General features: G+C 28.7%; 2 protein-coding genes across 4 annotated transcripts; one reads left to right on the top strand and one right to left on the bottom strand.

The window, feature by feature from the left end:
• Positions 1–4,085: 4,085 nt before the first annotated feature.
• On the top strand, positions 4,086–8,441 carry LOC100802984 (remorin). Of its 2 annotated transcripts, XM_041017136.1 has the most exons (6): positions 4,185–4,509; positions 5,506–5,507; positions 6,313–6,363; positions 6,653–6,740; positions 7,105–7,186; positions 8,069–8,441. In XM_041017136.1, exons 1-6 carry the CDS (start codon positions 4,325–4,327, stop codon positions 8,261–8,263), a joined length of 603 nt encoding a protein of 200 aa, XP_040873070.1. In that variant the 5' UTR covers positions 4,185–4,324; the 3' UTR covers positions 8,264–8,441. The 2 variants fall into 2 exon arrangements, with proteins under 2 accessions (XP_003528866.1, XP_040873070.1); XM_003528818.5 differs by lacking the exon at positions 5,506–5,507 and having other exon boundaries at positions 4,086–4,505.
• A 4,011-nt stretch (positions 8,442–12,452) lies between these two features.
• On the bottom strand, positions 12,453–15,084 carry LOC100788528 (transcription factor MYB17). 2 transcript variants are annotated; one of them, XM_026129173.2, is made up of 4 exons: positions 14,952–15,066; positions 14,701–14,837; positions 13,658–13,787; positions 12,453–13,199 (listed from the first exon to the last, which is right to left on the bottom strand). In XM_026129173.2, exons 2-4 carry the CDS (start codon positions 14,834–14,836, stop codon positions 12,641–12,643), a joined length of 825 nt encoding a protein of 274 aa, XP_025984958.1. In that variant the 5' UTR covers position 14,837; positions 14,952–15,066; the 3' UTR covers positions 12,453–12,640. The 2 variants fall into 2 exon arrangements, with proteins under 2 accessions (XP_025984958.1, XP_006583311.1); XM_006583248.3 differs by having other exon boundaries at positions 12,456–13,199; positions 14,701–14,862; positions 14,952–15,084.
• Positions 15,085–19,541: the final 4,457 nt, after the last annotated feature.

Below are 19,541 nucleotides of genomic sequence, written 5' to 3'. Positions count from 1 at the left end.
AATTAAAATTCTCTATCCAAACACACTCTTAAAGAATTATAAATTTTAATAAAGTAAGTCAACAATAAAATGTCTATGTATTTTTAAGCTTAAGACTTAAAGAGATGTAGACCATTCAATTTGAATAGTCCACCATAAAATATTCATGTCTTTCAAGATTACTTAAAACAATATGAATTGTTTGGCTAGATAAGGTAATAATAAAATACACGGTTAGATTTTGTACAAACAAACCAACAAATCACATTTCAAATAATAATAGATAGACAATGAATTTCATTAAACAAGTTAATTTATTCAAGATTTTGTCCATAAAAAAAGATTTTATATGTTAATTGAACTAAAACCTTTTTCATAACTTTTGTACCTCGTAGGAGATTAATTATCTGATTCGACGGATAACACTATTAATAATAATAAAAAAAAAAGATCAACTTAGATAAAAAAGGCAAGACAAATTAGCTAAGGTGTTGTTTGTGTTTTGCAATTAGAGTGAATGAGTAGATTTTGTTGCCATTTAAACGGCAAACAACACTGTTTGAACCTAGAATTAATCGAATTTGACGTGAGGAAAAACAACATCCCTTATATGCATGCCGAGAAAAACAAACTTACCACCAAACCCATCACTATCTATCAGTTGTGTAATTACCGACACAAGAATGGTAAAACACTTTATACGGAGCAGCCACGCAAACCCACCGTACGTGTTATAGTTACTCATTTTCCTACTTTTACACCCTTTCTACTTTAATTTCTTCTCTTTCTTTCGAATTTTTTATTAGGGTTTTAGTAAATTATCAATAATTAATGTCTTTGAGAAAACAAACAGCTGGAAGGCAAATCTCCCCATTAATTCAAATGAAGATTAGAGTACGAAGAAAGGCATAAAACAGTTGGCTATCTTTATTTAAAGGAAAAACTATTGGCTAATCAGCCTAATCATAAAAAAAATATGAACTTGAGAGAAATTACAATAATTCAAACATTCTTAATTTGTTCAAATTTTAACTATTTATTTTTTAATTATAATTCTTTATTTTACTCCTTAAAGTAAATTTCTCGCTCACCTTAAAACAATTCATCATTAAATCCAATATATATGGTTTTCACCAAACAAAAGAAAATCACTAAAAAAAAATCACAAAAAAAGTCCAACATATATGGTTGGCATTGTACCTAAAGGAGTATATCGCTGGCAACATCTTTATTTCTTTCTTTTGTTTTTCCCCTCTCTGGTTTTGATTCTTTTGAATTAATTGAAAGCCGTTCGCAACGTTAAATTTGTGAAAAGATGAGATGAATCATGATAATTATAATTATCAAGTGCGAAGAATAGTGATTATTAATAATGAAAGAAAAGTTGTCAAGAATAATCCTCTTTACGTCTTTATCTTTAGGGTGCATGATATGATTGCTTCTTTTTTCCCGTGTATACACCGAGTAAATTGAAGGTCCCTATCCTTAAAAAAAATCACGCGTCTCTCTTTTATAATCTACTATTTTGCATTTTCAGTTAATAAAAACTATTCATTAATTATATTTGGTTAATTTAACCAACCCTCACAATTTCTGTGTTCAATATTAAATTTCTATATAATATTTAATTAATACAGTATTATAATTATTTTTTCACTCACGTCAAACTTAAAAACACGTGTAATATTATTCTTACAACGTCTTATTACAATACCTTTTTTTTATGTGTGTGAAATATACCTTTTATACTATAAATAGAAAAGAAATACAAGTATAAGATAGGTAATGTAATAAAAAAAGAAAAAATATGAAAAATATAATGAGTTGGATGGTAGGTATATATCTAAAACACATAATCATTGCCTACATAATTAGTGTACTTGTCAAGTAGCACAGGCATGTTTGGGGTGTGTTTGAAACTATTTTGAATTTTTTGTTTTTAAAAAACGTTTTGTAAATCGTTCTAAAACCTATTTTTTGAAAGAAAAAAAAAATATAATGATAGTTGGAGTAGTCAAAGTGAGTCAAGTTGACTCATTTGAGTTAGTCTACTTGAGTAGGTTCGAAAATGAGTCCATTCAACTTACTTATATTTGTTGGTAATTTAAAAAATAATTAAATTAAGAGTTTGATCGATAGATTTAAGTTTATGTACATAGAAGAGCAAATCTTAATATTTTATGAGAATAATCTTTTGACTCTTGATTAAATGATACTTTGAATTTACTAAAAATATTCTCTTCATCATAAAATAAAATGACCAATGTTTAAGGTTTCTTTGCACAAACTAATAAAGTATTTCAAGAGAACTAATATTTATTAGATGATAATTTTATTAAAATATCATTATTTCTCTCTTAATTTCAATACATGTATTATTATACTTTTAAGACAATATTATTTATAATAGGATAAAATTAAAATAAATGTTTGAATATCTCATTAAAAAGTGAGAACATCAATCAATTTGAACTTTTTTTCCCAAAGGTTTAAATATCAGCTATTTTAAATCACAAGGAGGAGTTAACTCAACTTCACCATGCACATTGACAAACTATGAGTTGATCCACCTAAAATTAAAAAAAAAATAGAAAAGGAAAAAAAAATACTTAAATATAAAAAAAATTAGTAATACTATTCAATTTTAATTTTAGTCTTTCGTGTATATAATAACCAAAATTTGTTATTTTTATGATCATAAATGAAAATTTACACCCACACACTTAAAATGGCTGTAAATCGTCATCAATGAAATATTATTGTAATTAAATGTTATTAATTAAAGTAATTGCATCCTTTGCATTTTTTTATTTGAAGGAAATAATTTGTGTTTTTATTAATAATTATAAAACATCCTCTAATTTTCATTTTATCTTTTGTAAAGATTTATATAAAAATACAAATATAACTATGTAAATATTTAAAATGAAAATTGTGATTTTTTTTATAATCATCAATAATATAAACTAAATAAATAAATCATTCTTGAAATTAAACAGTTAATCTCCTTGTGTTGCTATAAGTAAAAACAGTGATTTTTTTTTTTAATAGACCTATCTCCAGCATGGTAGCTAGTGGAAGGCCTTGTGATTTCATACACTTAATTGGATGGTTAACCTAATGAAATCCAAGAAACATATATATTGGAGATACATTTTAGTGTCTATGGTGAACCCTTCTTTCTTGGATACCCTCATTAATTATTGGCACTTGGATATGGACTTTTGGAGAGATATTTATTGATTCATTTATTTTATATAAACAAAATGTGATATCACTATTCACTTATTCTAGCTATCTTCCGAAATCTCTTTTCAAAGATGGTGCCACCTCAACCAAAATCTAAGTGGGACCCACCAACCGAAGAAGAATAAGACTTCCTCCACCACCATTTTCATCATTCAATGTATAAACAGATAAACTTCATTCATTTTTTTACATGCATGCGTGGCCACCATTTACCTGTATTACCTGTCGGCAATTCACATCCACCGCACGATCAAACCACATCGTCAATGAACGGCTCCAGATCTCCCATGCCCCACAAACATTGTGCTCCCACGGATTCCACGCTATAAGTTCTCTCGTCTTCATTTCAAGTAACGGCAAAATTAGTCATGTAATTATGCCAAAGTCGGTGGTATTACTCATTTAAATAATAAAAATACCTTATAAGTTTTTTGAAGGTATACTTAAATTTATGTCACGATTTTTTTTATTGATTTAACTTATAGAACACATTTAATTTACTAACACAAATTATTTTAATTTAATCAATAATCTCGAGTTCATTTGTAATTATATTACATATTAGATAGAATTTGTCATCTATGTACGGCTCAAAATGCATGATTGATTAATTAACTAACATGGAGTTATTATGATTTAATTAAAAATTTAAATTCGAGTATTAAATATTATGCTAACTTAATAATGATTAAGAAAATATAATTTAGTTGCAAGAAAAGAATGTATAAATTATTGTAAATATTATTGATATTGTTAGAATGCATAAATAAAGAAACTAACTTAACAATTAAGAATATAGTGAAAGATATATTATTTAATGTTAATATAAGTTTCACTTACTAATTTAATTATGTATCATATACTACTAATATGACCGATGGATGATGTTACATGTATGATGGTGCAGTAATTTCACTATTTATCCGTTTGAATTTCGCGACACTTTAAATTCAAAGCCACTCTGTGTTGAAGAGGCACAGCACAACTTGTTTATCGGAACGTTGCTATAAACGTTGTTGTTTTCAGATAAACACGTGACTCACTATCTATCTATCAATCGATATCTCCGAGTTCAACCGAACCAAACTCCGAAGCTATGGCAGAGCTCCAAACCAAGGTTGAACCTGTTACGGTCCCGGCTCCGGCTCCGGTGGATCCCGAGCCACCGCTAGCTGAGGCTCCGCCGCTCGAGAAGAAAGCGGTGGCGGTGCCACCACCTGTTCCGGCTGCGGCAGAGGAAACCAAAGCTCTTGTTGTTGTGGAGAAGGAGAATGAGAGTGAGTTTTTGTTCTTTCATGTTTAAATTTCCAAACTTTTGCTTTGATTGAATCATGGGTTACCGTCAAAATTCAAATTTTACAATTACATGCTAGCTAGTAGCTTGGTTGCTTTTTCTATTGTGTTGTATTGTTTTTTTGGAGTATCCATGTTATCATGATGTGAATTGTATTCAATAACTTTGTTCAGTAGTAGGAATTGTTTTGTATTGTTTTGTTAATCACCTGTATGAGAATTCCTTGCTCAAAAATAATATACTCATTTGTACGTTTATTATAAAAAAAAATTATATATGTCAATGACTAATCTTCACCGTGAATTGTGCTATGTTGTGACTGTTTGGTTGATGAGAAAACGTTGGAAAATTGAAGGAACATGAACAGTGTTTGTAAATTCACTAAATTGTCTCACAGGTCTCTTACCTGGTTTTAATTTGTATTGTTCCACTTGACTTTCTTTTTTAATGAACCTTTTTTGTTTTTATGAAAATGTTTTGGAGCTTGATTTGTGTAGTTGGTTTTGGCTCAGTTCAGTTTATTATTCATCCTTAAGTTTTCTTTGGTGTACTGCTCTGTGCTTCTTTTTGGTGTTGATTGGTTTCCAGGAGAATAATTATGGGTTGTCATAAAAAATCCAGCTTTAAGTGATTGATATGTCTAATTTTGGTTAGGTACTATAAGTGTTGGAGTGTGATGTTTGTGAATGTTCTGTTCTTTAGTTTCTGTCTGGTTTCTTAGAAAGCGTTGGGAAATGGGAAATCAAAGGAAAAAGAACTATGGTTCTGTAAGAACTTCTAGTTGCAATTTTACTTTCTTTTTTTTTGGTAAAGTTGTTGCAATTTAACTGATTTTAGTTTATTTTTTTCATCGGTTATATATTTTGTGATCCTGTTTTCTGTTTCATGATTTTTTATTTATTTATGGGATCTGAGGAATTTCCGTTTTCCTTGTTTCCCTGTGAGTGTTTATGGTATTTTTGGTTGGAAGGAAAGAAATTAAGGAGTAAAGAAAATAAGATAATGTATTTTCTTCTATTTAGTCAGAGAAAGAAAAAAAAGTTGATTTTTTTTTCTTTTTCACATTTTCTTCAATTTATATTTCAAAATTTTCTCTCCTTTTTTATTTTCCTTCTACCATACCAAACAAACCCTTTTAAAGATGTGAATTAGAAAATTTTTAAAGAGAAACTTTTTCATTTTGTATGTTTCAATTCTAATAATTCATTTAACATCTTGGCTTACTTATCTGAATGTTCATGGTTCTCCATCAGTGATCTTCTTTGGGTTGCCTTTCAATAATTAGCTGTGTATTCTTTCTTTGATGTGTCTTCTTAATGGGGTAACCTCACTTTCATAAATGTTTATCTAGTTAACTGTACTAGTTTTTTCGTGAAGCTAACTGAACAATATTCATAGTATATACTCTTTCATAGTTATAAATTCATTTATACGTGTCTAACTAGGCTGTACTAAAGCAATTTTCTTTCGACAAAAGCATGTTCATCGTTTCTTGTTCTATACGTCAATGCACAATTTCTTTCCCTGTCCCAATAAAGTGATTTTTCATTAGGCCCTCCAAGTTGTCAAAAAATATTGGCCCCCCATGTTGGGATGAAAGGTCTTTTTCCACTTTGGCTAATGATGCTTTGATTAATAGGAAAAAGTTATGCTAAGCATTTTTCTTATCCAGCTGGCTGTCTTTAAATTAGAATCTGATCATGAAAGCGCTAGCGTGCATTCTTTACCATTGATGCAATTTCACCTTTGAGATCATTGCTTTTCTTTACCATTTTACTTTTGATCTACAGAGATACCAGAACCTGTAAAAAAGAACGCCTCAGGTGGATCCCTTGATAGAGGTTGGTGTTATTATATAGTATTTACACTTTTAATATAGCTTTTAGTTTCATAAGTAACTACTTCAATTTGTCAATTTGAGAAGCACTATCTAGTCTATGGACTCCTTTCAAATGTACATGGATGGATTTCTAGTTGACACTTCTTTATATCTTGCTATGTAACATGAATATGTTAACAAACCACTTTCTAAATATGCTTTCTAGAGATGATGGTTCTCCAACTAATTTGTTTTTGGATGGCATATATCTTCCTTAACACAAATGACTGATGCAATTCTATGGTGTACAGACATTGCTCTTGCAGAAATAGAGAAAGAGAAACGATTGTCTAATGTGAAGGCTTGGGAAGAAAGTGAAAAATCCAAAGCAGAGAATAAGTAAGTCCTTATTTTAATTCCATTTTGCACTTCGTCCTTGTAGGTATAAAATCAAGTTACATTCCAAAAAAGAATCCTCACTTGAAAATAGACAATCTAGCGAATTAGTTCTATGTTGATACGGTTTGCATGACACAATAACCCAACAAGTCAAAACCCTTCATAAGTTCATATGCTTCAAGATCAGATGAGGCCTATATTTAAGATGTGGCTTACCAAAAAAAAAATATTTAAGACTTTTGTGATCTGTAGGCCAATATGTTAAGGAAGGAATATTTCCACAAATTTAAAACGTCATTTAATTATTTTTGTTTTTTTATTGTGTGTGTCTTTATGTTAAGAAATTATTGTTTTCTGTTAACAGAGCCCAAAAGCAGCTCTCTGCTGTTGCTGCTTGGGAAAACAGCAAGAAAGCAGCTCTTGAAGCTCAGCTGAGAAAAATTGAGGTATTATTTGTTGCTCAGTTATTGGTTGATACAATGACATAGTTTTTTCTATTATTCATGATGCATGTTTGGCCTAGTTCTGAACATTATAATCAAGATAAGAAAGACAAAATAATGTAAGAATTTATGTTGTCCTGTGTTAGATGGAATAATATACATGATTCTGTTAACACAAAAAATATCTAGATTTTTTATCCAATAAATTCTCTTTTCCTCACCCTTGTCACATTCTTACAAGACATGTGGAACCTTTATCCAATTACTCTCTTGCTTTTGTCAAAATGGTATCAAATACCTATGGAGTCCCTAATTGAGTCCATTTACTAAAAGAATTATGCTTTTATTAATGAAATGAGCAGCTACAGTCTGGAACGTACTAAAGTTGATACTTCTTTAATAAATAGATTTTGTCCATATCCATTTAACAGGTGAGCTATCTCTTTCTATCATAAGAATACAAAATAGTGTATAAAAAAACTCCAATTTTGACAGCAGAAATTAAACATGGCTTCTCCTCGGAGGGACCCCCTTTTCTGCTTCCTTTCCGTTCAAAAGGATAAGGAACAAATTCTTTAACACAACTTTTTTAGTTTAATTTTGTCACAGTCAATATAAATATTTTTACATTATTAATCAATTAAAATCCATTCTAAATATCACTCAAGTAATTATTATAAATATTGCTCTAGTAATTATTACAAAAGTTATGATGATAATTGCATGCTAGTGTATGTTGTTTTTATTTTTTAATCAAGAGTGCACTCTAATTAAATTTATTTATGATATTCAAATAATGGAACTCAACATTGAATACCACATAAAAACATACAAGCACTTAAAGAGTATTGCATTCATCTTTTTAATACTCTCGAGTCTAAGCAGGAACAACTAGAGAAAAAGAAAGCAGAATATGGTGAAAAAATGAAAAACAAAATAGCCTTAGTTCACAAGCAAGCAGAGGAGAAGAGAGCAATGGTTGAAGCCAAGCGTGGTGAAGAAATTCTCAAGGCAGAGGAAATAGCTGCAAAACACCGTGCAACTGGAACCTCTCCAAAGAAGGCCTTTGGATGCTTTTAAATTTTTATTCCTTTTTTTGTTGTTGTGCTTTTGTGCCTGATGTCATAGCAATAATGAAATTTTTGTCTATAATATTTTCATGTTTGTTTTTTAAATGTTGTTTATGTGTGTACGAAATGGAAAGGGGGACACTATGAAGTTTGTGACATACAGAACAGCCTCTAGATCTTTTTGTTAAGATGAAGTGTTCTATGCTGTTTATTCATTTGTTTTTTCCATAACAGAATCATTCTATTCACCAAGCAATAGATTTTCTCTCTCTTCAATATTAAGAATTATTCTGGAATGAATCAATAATTCATCTTGAAATTATAATGTTCAGTAGAATTGGTTCTGACAATAAAAGAAATGGAAAAATAGTTTTTAAAATTGTAAATTATCAATTAATTTTAATTCTATAATTGTTATTACAACAAATTGATTTAGTTCCTCAATTGTTAGTTAATTGGTGTCACACCAACAAGAAGTTGATTCCATTAATAATCGTTTAATTTTAAGTAAAATCTTGGATTCGAGTTTTATAAATAAAAAAAATATTATTAAAAGAAGAAATTCTACTAAATCATCTACACGAACTAGTCATTAATAAAATTGATAAATATTTCACTTTAATTTCATGATCAACAAAAAAAAAACTGATAAATATTTCACTTTAATTTCATGATCAACAAAAAAAATTAATTAGTATTTTTATTAGGTGTTGTTCCCGTCCATATCCGTTACCACGGGACATTAACAAAATGAGAATCATAATTCATAAACCAGAGATAAAGAGAGAGCAACAATTTTGCAACACACATTCAAGTGAGTTACCCCACGTTGCTACGACATAAATTGGGACGAATTTGAAGTTTTATAAGAAAATGTGTATAATCTTTATGCATATTTGAGGACAGTATTTAATGATGCGGGGCTTCAAGGACTATAGGCGAGTGCTTGGCTTTATGCAATAATAAATAAATGTGCGCATAAGCATCATCATCATTGAGTATCTTAAGATAGTTGCACACTTGGACGTACTTTGTGTTTCTCATCAAAAGAGTCTTTGGATTAACTATTTACAATGGCATATGACTCAGTTGGTTGAATAAAATACATAAATTATTATAAATCCTTTATATTGTCTTCAATTCATACGGATCAAAACAAAAAAGATTAATTATTTATTTTTGTAGCCGTTGCTTGTGTAGCCATGGTTCATGGAATGGAGATAAAGTTGCTCTTACAATTTTATCGGTTCAAGAAAGGGGCAACTGCATGATTGCAACTTGTTTGCAAAAGAGACTGCTTAAAAGTTACAATAATAGTCAAATTACTTGAGTAACTAACAAAAAAAAAAAATCAAATGGTGAAAAATTGAGAAAGAAACAGTGGTACCAATAGCAATATCCACAAATATTTTTTTGCTGTGAAAATAAATTAGTGGAAGAGCTCCTGTTACAAAATAACAGAATTTCAACTTTCAGTTATACAAAAGCATGAGAAGAAAATCAATCTCCTAAAATAAAGGAAGCTCAATGAAAGATCATAAGAGTAAGAGAATAAAATTTTGAGATATTAAGCAGAACTTATCATGTTAACCTCGTGTTAACAGGACTACTCCTCGATATCAAACACTTTGTTTTGAATTTATTCAAAGTCACTGTGAGAGTTGAAGAGACAGGGGTTATTTATAGGAACATTGCTACAAAGGTTGTTTGAGATAAAGATGTAACAATATTATAGGAAAATGTTGCATTGACCACTCCATGCATGCATGCTATCCAATGCTTAGAGAAAGAGAGAAAAAAGAGATATGTAAGTGTAATAGGTCATAAATGTTGATGGAATATTCATAAAATAGGGTGTTTTCACTTGTCACCTCTCATCTATGTATATCTGAGTCCAAAGCTATGGTAGAGCTCCAAACCTAGTTTATTCCGGCAGCAGAAGAGATAACCAAAGCTCTTTCTGTTCTTCTTCAGGAGCATGAGGATGAGTTTGGTCTTTCTAAATATAATTTCTAGAGATGATATATGGTTCACCAATTAATTTTTACGGATAGCATATAGTATTTTCCTTAACAAATGACCGAATAACTTCTTTGGTGTACAGGCAAAAATAGAGAAAGAGAAAGGTTGTCTAATGTGAAGGCATGGGAAGAAAGTGAGAAAGCCAAAGCAGAGAATAAGTAAGTCTTTATTTTAATTTCATTTTTCAGTTTGTAGTTTGTAGTAACTTGGCATAAAACCATGTTACATTGCGTAAAGAACCCCAACTTGAAAATAGACAATCTATCAAATAAGTTCTATGGTGATACGGTTTGCATAACACAATAACCCTCCTAGTGCAAACCCTTCATAAGTTCATACGCTTCAAGATCAGATGAGGCTTATACTTAAGATGTGACTTACGTAAAAAAAATATATTTAAGATGTGATTTGTGATCTGTATGTCAATATGTTATGGGAAGAATGTTTCTACAAATTTACAGTGTCATTTGATTTTTTTTTTAGTCTGTTTCATTATGTTAATTTTTTCGTAAACTTGAGAAATTATTGTGTTACAGGGCCCAAAAGGGGTGCTCTATTCTTGCTGCTAGGCATAACAGCGAGAGCGCAGCTCTGGAAGCTAAGACTAAAAATTTGAGGTAATACTAATAAAAACTAACAATTAACAACTAATTTTTGTCCATAAAAAGAACTTGTTGTTCAGTTATTGGTTGACAAAATGACATTGTTTTGTCTATATTCATGATATCATGATGCATGTTTGGCACTGCACATCATTTTTAAAGGTCTATTTTTTTTAGTTGAAGATCTAATTCTAAACAATATAATCAAGATAAGACAAAACAAAGTAAGAATTTATGTTGTCCCGTGTTGCATCGAATAAATATACTTACATGATTACATGCTTCTGTTGACACCAAAATAAACATAGATTTTTTATCCAACAAATCTTCTTATCTTCACTCTTGTCACTATATTGAGTTAAGTAGGTTAACATAAAGATACAAGCACTTAAGAATATATTGCATTCAACTTTTTAATAACGCTCTCGTATCTGTGCAGGAAAAAATAATAGAGGAAAATAAAGCAGAATTTTATGACAAAGTGAACAACAAAAGAGCCTTAATGCACAAGCAATCAAAGGAGAAGGCAACGATTGAAGCAAGCTTTGTAAAAAAAAAAAAGAATCTCAAGTTACAGAAAAATGCTGCGAACTACCGTGCAACTGGACTCCAAAGAAGTGCCTTGGATGCTTTTGTAGGGTCTGATGTCATGGCAACAATGAAATTTTCTACAACTTTTCTTGCTTGTTTTTAAATGTTGTTCATGTGTGTATGAAATTGAAAGGGGGACATTATGAGTATGTTTGCTAATTAAGGTTTAGTTGTATTATGATAAGGTTTAGATTATGAGTATGTTTGCTATGTAATTAAACAAAGATTTTCAGTTAGTTTCTAGTATTTTCAGTTAGTTTCTAGTATTTTTATTAGCTAAAAATACTTGTTTGACAGTGTAAAGTTTGTGACATACAGGACAACCCGTAGGTCTTTCTGTTAAGATGCTTTGTTCCATCTTTTTTTTTATCCACAAAAGAATCATTCTTACCATGAAACATCAAGCGATAGATTTTCTCTTTATGGAAGATGATGATGTGTAATATTCTTAACTATAAACTAATGACACTAGGAAGATACCTTCTGTGCTTATCGATTTTCAAGTGTTTTTGTTTAATATTAGTTGCACATAAAACAAATGAAAACATCAAAATCATAGACCACAGACTATACAGAAACGGAATGTGTTTAAGGTTTAGGGTCAAAACTCAAAAGAGCTAATGGGCCAATTTTGTATTACATCTTTCCAGAAAATAATGTGCTCTAAAGTTAGTGCTAATTTAAGTGTGTAATTTTAGTGATTACATATAAATAGTGATACGGTATATCAATAATCGATATGCTGGGATATATGTGAGTGTATCAATATAAATTTCAAAATTACATATAAAAAATTAGATAAGAAATAACAATACACTAATATCAGTCAACTAGTCACATTTTTACCAGTCCTTAAATGTGAAAAGCCTAATAATAATCAAATTTCTGCAATGTCATTAATGCTGAATAACCGTTGTACTCAGCTATAATTACTAGTTCATTTTATCCTATTCTAATAGCATGTTTTGATTAGATTAATTTGTTGAAAGTCAAAGGAACAAATAGCAGCTTCCACTTTTTTCAAATTTTCACCGTAATTTTTGGTTTCAGAATCAATTTTTATAGTTATCCAAACATGATATAAGTCTACAAAATAGCCAACAGAAGGATACATGTCAGCATATCAACAACATCATACGTGCACTAATTAAGGGTAAGGAAGGGTTGGTGTCTCATAATTCTAAGAAGCTCATGTCATTGTTTATAGGAAAGTCCAACAAGAACTGCAATGAAGTGTCACAAGAGTCATGTTCTAGTTCACTAGAGCTTGATGATGAATAAGAGACAATTTTCTTAACACCCCACAAAAACTCCTTTTTGACAATGCTTGCTGGGGTTGAGGAAGCCAAATCTGTAGTGGTAGTAGTAGTGGTGGCAGACAATGACTCACATTTGATTGAAGATTCTGATTTGTGGACATCACGAAAAGATTCTCCAACTTCAGAGTTCCAAATGCGGAGGAAGTAGTCAGAGTCAGTTTTGTTGTTGAAATGTGGCTCCCTTGAGAGCCTGGCCTCTGCTTCAAGCCTTGCAGTCTCCCACTGGGCCATGTGGCGGGTTGAAGTGGATGATGCATGGGCCTTGTCGTTTAGGTTATGAGGAGAGGCTAGTGGTTGGTGGGTTTGTGGGTCCAGGCCCATGCAAATGAGACGTTTCTTTAAGTGGGTGTTCCATAAGTTCTTGATCTCATTGTCTGTTCTTCCTGGTAGCTGAGAGGCTATAGCAGCCCACCTGTGAATTTGTTCATTTGTTGAGTATTGTCAAAATAAGAAAAAGAGAGTAATTATTATATAGTCTGAAACTATTATAATCTTTATTAATATCTACATGACATCTCTCTTTTAGGTTATGAATTTTTTATCTCATTGTCGTTTAGGTTATGAATTTTTTTTTTACTGCATATCTCTCTTTTAAGTTTTTAACCAATCACATCTCTTCCTAACTGTTTCATGAAATATTTTTTGCACCAAAGAGCATTTTCCCATTTTAAACACCATATCATATCAAACTTTCAATTCCGAAATATCTGCCATTAACTGAGATTTGGACTCCATTTTCACATAATAATGAGTTGCAAGACAAGAACTAGACCATTGACAATTCAATTCTCTTATGAACCTTGTATCTTTCCATCATTTAACAAAATTATGCTAAAATTTTGTGTCTCACTCTTAGTCAACATTAAGTACCTATTTCCAAGGATACCATGAAGCTGTATGATTAGTTTTTCTTCCTCAAGTGTAAAGGAACCACGTTTAATATCTGGTCTGAGGTAGTTTGTCCATCTTAGCCGGCAACTCTTGCCACAACGAAGAAGACCTGAAAGGGAGGGTTAAATGCAAGTTATGTAAAGCAAGTATAAAAAAACAAAACTGTTCATGTGAAAAAATTAAAAATCTACAAATGGACGAGTGAATTGGCACTTTGTTAGCTTATGTGTAACAAACCCAATAAAAATGAAGGCCAAGTTTTCCGTTGAAAACACAAAAAGAACAAGAGATAATCAACACAAAAACATGACCTGATATTTAGAAACAAAATGGTTATTAATGTAAAATCTACAACTAAACTTAACTTGAGTACATATTTCAAATATATTCAATGCGTAAAAATATTTGTATTAAAATTTAAGAAAACGTTGAGTAAACACTTAAACTCTAGTTCATACATCGAGATAGAAAGAAAAAAAGAAAAGAAAATTACAGATATGATAGATAATATGATGTAATATAAAAAGAGAAAAAAAAGTTGATGCTAATAGAATGCATGTTTGGATGATGTAATGTCCACATATTAATACTCTAAAATGAGAAGTTTTAATATTATGTTCTTTTTAATTAATCAAAATTCATTAAAAATTACAAAATATGTTAAATAAGGAAGGAGCCGAACACAATTTTGTTATTTCTATCCATTTTTTGCAAGAGTGTATTAAAGCCGATTTCATATAAAAGCTTCTCTACCTAAAGGTGCAAAGTGCAGACTTACCAGCAATTTAAAAAAAAAAGAAGAAGCTAAATTTAAGGAACATATGCTTCATATCAATGGAAAGATAGCTTCAAAAGTAGCATTTTTCATTGCTTTCTGGGTGTAACAAAAAGAGGGGGGAGCTTTTGTTTCCAAGTGAAAAAAAGTGATTTTTGAAGTAGAATTTCAAAACATAACCACTAAAACAAGGACCTCAAGGTCAAGCTAACAAGAGAAAAAACACAAAACAAAAGGGCATGAAAACCTGCTAACTTAGGGAGAGAACGCCAACTTCCATGACCACCATTCTTGTTGATATAATTAACAAGAATCTCATCCTCTTCAGCAGTCCAAGAACCCTTCTTCAACCCCATCTTGTCACAACATGGCTTCCTTCCCATCCTTACCAACAAAGGACATTCACAAACTGGAAATCATAATAATGTTCATTTATTAATAAACCAAATATAAAAAAGAGATAGCAACATTTTTTAATTTTTAATTTCACATACAAACCTTCAAGAGTGAGTTTCCTTGCACGTTGCTAGCTAGCACTTGAAGCCTCGAAGTGGGTATGACATAAATTGGGAAGGATTTAAAGTTGAAAGGAAAAAATATTGTGTATCATTATGATCATTATGGCTATTCGAGGAGGCAGTATTTAATGATAGGGGACTTACAAGCCCTATAATAATGGTGTGCACATCAAAATCAATCCAAAATAAAAATTTAAAATGATTCAAAAAATCAAAAATTAAATTAAATAGATTTTTTTTAATTTTTTAAATATTTTTTTTCTTAAATTGATTGATTCAGTTTAATTTATGGTTTATGTTTTTTAATCGAATTTAACTGGAATATTTATATTAACACTTATGTTAATTTAATGTTATATATTTTATGTATGTATCACTTAAGTTTCATAATGTTTATTTTATAATGTTATGTATATAAAATTTATATAATATATTTTTTTTCTTTTAAGTGACTTTTTTTTTCAAGTGATTTTTTAAAGATATATTTGATTTGAAATAGATAAATTTAATAGATTTTTATTATAGAAGGTTTAACATATTAATAAATTTTAATGTAATTTTATTTAAAATATAAAAAATATATATAAATTTTAATGAAATAATTTTTTAGTAAAAATCACAAAAATCAAACTGAACTAAACAGTAAAATATTTGTTTTGTTTTGTTCGAATTTTATTGTAAATGACAACCGAATCATATGTATTTTTCAAGTTTTATTCGAATAATTTTTTGATAAAAAATTAAACCAAATTAAAATCGGTAGACTAAATTATAGGCGAGTTTCAAGCTGGCTCTATGCAATAAATGCGAATGTTCAGTAAATGCAACAAACCGAACATTGTATGTGTGTTTTCTCTTTTGTTTTCTTCATTACATACTCACCGATAGAATTGTAAGAGTGTCTTTATCTCTTTCCCTAGCTACACAGGTTACCCAATAGTAGTAACTAATAGTTAATCTAAGTTTTGATGAATTAATTTTAGATTTAATTATATAATTATTCTCTTAATTATAATGAAAAGTTAAATTCAATCTCTCAATTATTAAAATATTTGATAATATTCTTTAATTATTTAAAAAAAATTAAATTAGATCCCTCAATTGTTAAAAATATTAATCAAGTTCTTTAATTATTTAAAAAAATCAATTAAATTCCTTAATTATTAAAAAGTTCAGTTACACCCCTTAATTATTTAAAATTTAATCAAAATATTTATTTTAGGCTAAAATGTAAATTTCATCTTCCTGATTTTTTTAAATTTGTGATTTTAGTCTCTTAATTTTTTAATTGAAATATTTCGTCTCATATTTTTTTTAAAAAAAAAAACTTTAATTTTAGTGGCCTATATCAATTTAAGATTTGACTATGTACTTTTTCAATTTTTTTAAAAAAAATTTAAGCTCATTAGCAATTAAATAATTTTTTTTAAAAAATTATCATTTGAATAATAAATAGATATGTGCTAGTCAATATTTACAAAATACATAAACCAAATGTTTGAAATTGACCATAATAACTAAAATTGTATATTTTTGAAAAGTAAGAGATAAAATATTTCAATTAAAAAATGAGAAACTAAAATTAAATTTTTTTAAAAAGTGATAATAAAATATCTCAATTAAATAATTAGAGAACTAAAATCGTAGATTTGAAAAAATAGATGAATAAAAATTACATTTTAACTTGTATTTTATTGTAGAAAATGACTTAATTATAATATTTTAAATAATTAAAGGACCTAATTCAATTTTCAAATAATTGAGGGATTCAATTGAAGTGTTTTAAGCAATTGAGGAATCAAATTGAATATTTTAATAATTGAGGGATTAAATTAAACTTTAAAATATAATTAAGGTAGTATTTATATAATTAAGCGTTAATTTTAAGGAACTGTACTACTTGTATTAGTATAAACAGTTGGTGTTTTAAGTGAGAGGATAAAAAAGAAGCTGCAATAATGAATTCTTATAAATGCTGCACGGGAGTATATAGCTGACAAATTGATTTGAGAAAATATTTCTTTTCATTTTTTTATTCACTTTTAATTACAAAAGAATTTCATATTATTTTCATTTTTTTTAAAAGTCAAATAAGCAAATAGTAAAAAAAATTATTGTTTTTTGCTATTTTTTTATTTTTTATACCAACTCAAAATAAAAAAAATAAAAACAGGAAATATTTTCTCAAATCAAATAGCCCCGTAGATTCTCATGTTTTGGATTAATTTTTAAAAAAATACAGTATATATTATCAGAAATGCCTTATTAATCGTTTCTTAAGAAAACCTTCTTATGAAAAGAAGTGGGAATCCAAAATTTCTAAATAAATGAGAAGTTTAACTAAATTTATAATAATATTTCCAAAAGTCTTTTAAATATATCAAATACATTCCAAAAGTTATAATTTTTTAAAAAAACTTCTCCAATGACGTTTACAAATAAATTTTATTAAAAAGGAGGTTTACAAATAAATTTTATTAAAAAGGAGGTGAGATTTTCACTTTCAAGTTATTGACTATTTTTGGTAAAAACACTACTCCTTTCGTTTTACAATAATTATCACCTTAAATTATTTTACACAAACTAAATAATAATAATAAATAAACGAGATAGAGTAATAATTTTATAAAATTAACGTTATATCATCATTAATCTATTTATAAATTTTATAGTTTATCATTATATTATAAAAAAATAGTATTACATTAAAAAATTAAAATAATAATTATTTTGACCCTCTTTTTATGCAAAATGTTTCTCTATTTAATTATTTTACTTTACCCTCTTTTTTTTATTCTCTTCCTTTTTCAATTTCTCTCATGGCCCGTACAAGCTCTCTCTCTCGTTGCTGTTTACTAGAGTCAACCAAGTCAACGCTAAATTTTTTTTCAGTTGCCTCTCCTCTTTCCAATTACTCCTTTGCACAAGCAAACCAACCATTTCAATACCACCAAACTAAATGAAGCCTTCCCCCCTAAAAGTGCATTTGGAAGAATTGTATTGGGAAGGAAAAAATGAAAAAGAAAATTTTAAGAAAAATTAACTTCAAGATACAAAATTTTAAAATTTTCTTTCCTTTTACTTTTCATCCAATTTAAATTTTAAAATTTTATTTATTTTGTCAAGTGAACTTAGTTTAATTAATTAAATAAAATACATGAGAATTATAAGAATCCGCAACACTATCTTTGATTTCCATCTATAAAAAAAAAAATCACATATTTAAAAAAATCCAAGTTTTTGGAGGTGGATGGGGATGCAAACACACTACAAGTCACCACTTTAGTTATTTTAATTTTTTATATATAACATCTTTTATTTATCCTGAAATCATCATATTTAAAATACGAAACAATAAAAAGGTGCATGATAAAAGAAGATAAAGGATGTGTGTTCTTTATCAAAGGTTTTTGTTTTGCACATAAATGGCATGACAGATAAAAGCGGATACAGTGAATACGATAGTGACTGCATTAAATACAGAATCAAGAAGAAGAAAAAAAGTTAGTACTATAAGATTGAGTAATGAACATGTACATCAGTACATACAGTGACATGCTCAGAGATTTCAAAGGATGGACTGAGTGGAAAAGAAGCATCGATGAAGATCCAATTAATGACATGCAGTGTACGGATTCACCATCAAATAAGCATTTATTTTCTTTGTTTCATGTTTTTCTATGCAGAAAGAACCAATAAGAAAATAAAAAGGATAAATAACTATTTCTCTTCATAATAAAATAATTACATCCTGTACTGTAATTAGTTTTGTGAAATTTTCTTTTATTAGATTTTAATATTGAACGACTAATTTAATAATAAATATATTTTTTAAATACTAATTAATATTAAGTTATAAACTTTAGAACTTAATTTATCATTAATTTATATTTAAGACATATTTGTTACATTTTTTAGACGCTATCAAATTAAATTAGAATATTTATTGTTTCATATATTAAATCGTCGGTTTATACATAATTTTGTTTGAAATATCATCAAATATTAGATGTGAATATCTCTAAAGATAACTTAGTTTGTTATATTATAGAAAGAGTGATGATTATATTTTTTAAACATCTCTTCTTTTTCTCTAATTCTCTTTTCATATCAAATTATAATACCTATAATATTTTATTTTCTCATCTTGTACGTATGAGTGATTCTTTCCATTTAGGTAATTCTGTTCCCAGTTCTATGTTCTAGATATTTGTATATTTGTTTCCCCTCACATGGAATCTATTCAAAATGTTATTCATGGATTCTTACATCTAATATTTTTCTTACAATTTTGCCGAGTTAATTTTTTAAGAATAACATACCACACAATAAAATAGATGAAATGAACTGATTGATTAAGTTTTCTGATAAACTTTCGACGACGATCCTTATCCTGCAGTGCTCAGCTTCGGGTAATAAATGCAAGGGAAATGCTAGGCACACCATTTATTTTACTGCTATTTACGGATCAGCTCAATCCATCCGTATTTGGCCCGTACGATTTAAAAAAAAATATGTTTTATGAATTAATTTAAAATTATTTCCTCGTATATAAATTAAATCTATGATT

The sequence above is a fragment of the Glycine max genome, chromosome 7 (assembly GCF_000004515.6).
Source record: "Glycine max cultivar Williams 82 chromosome 7, Glycine_max_v4.0, whole genome shotgun sequence".
NCBI lineage: Eukaryota > Viridiplantae > Streptophyta > Magnoliopsida > Fabales > Fabaceae > Glycine > Glycine max.
Note: the sequence above shows the minus strand (reverse complement) of the source record. Positions and strands in the feature narration are given on the sequence as shown.

Excerpts from the sequence above, each read along its gene's own strand:
- LOC100802984 (XM_041017136.1), top strand. The coding sequence starts at position 4,325 with ATGGCAGAGCTCCAAACCAAGGTTGAACCTGTTACGGTCCCGGCTCCG. Across the intron at positions 6,364-6,652 it reads AGGTGGATCCCTTGATAGAG|ACATTGCTCTTGCAGAAATA; the intron begins GTTGGTGTTATT and ends TATGGTGTACAG. Across the intron at positions 6,741-7,104 it reads AAATCCAAAGCAGAGAATAA|AGCCCAAAAGCAGCTCTCTG; the intron begins GTAAGTCCTTAT and ends TTCTGTTAACAG.
- LOC100788528 (XM_006583248.3), bottom strand. The coding sequence starts at position 14,836 with ATGGGAAGGAAGCCATGTTGTGACAAGATGGGGTTGAAGAAGGGTTCT. Across the intron at positions 13,788-14,700 it reads TTCTCTCCCTAAGTTAGCAG|GTCTTCTTCGTTGTGGCAAG; the intron begins GTTTTCATGCCC and ends CCTCCCTTTCAG. Across the intron at positions 13,200-13,657 it reads CATGGTATCCTTGGAAATAG|GTGGGCTGCTATAGCCTCTC; the intron begins GTACTTAATGTT and ends ACAAATTCACAG.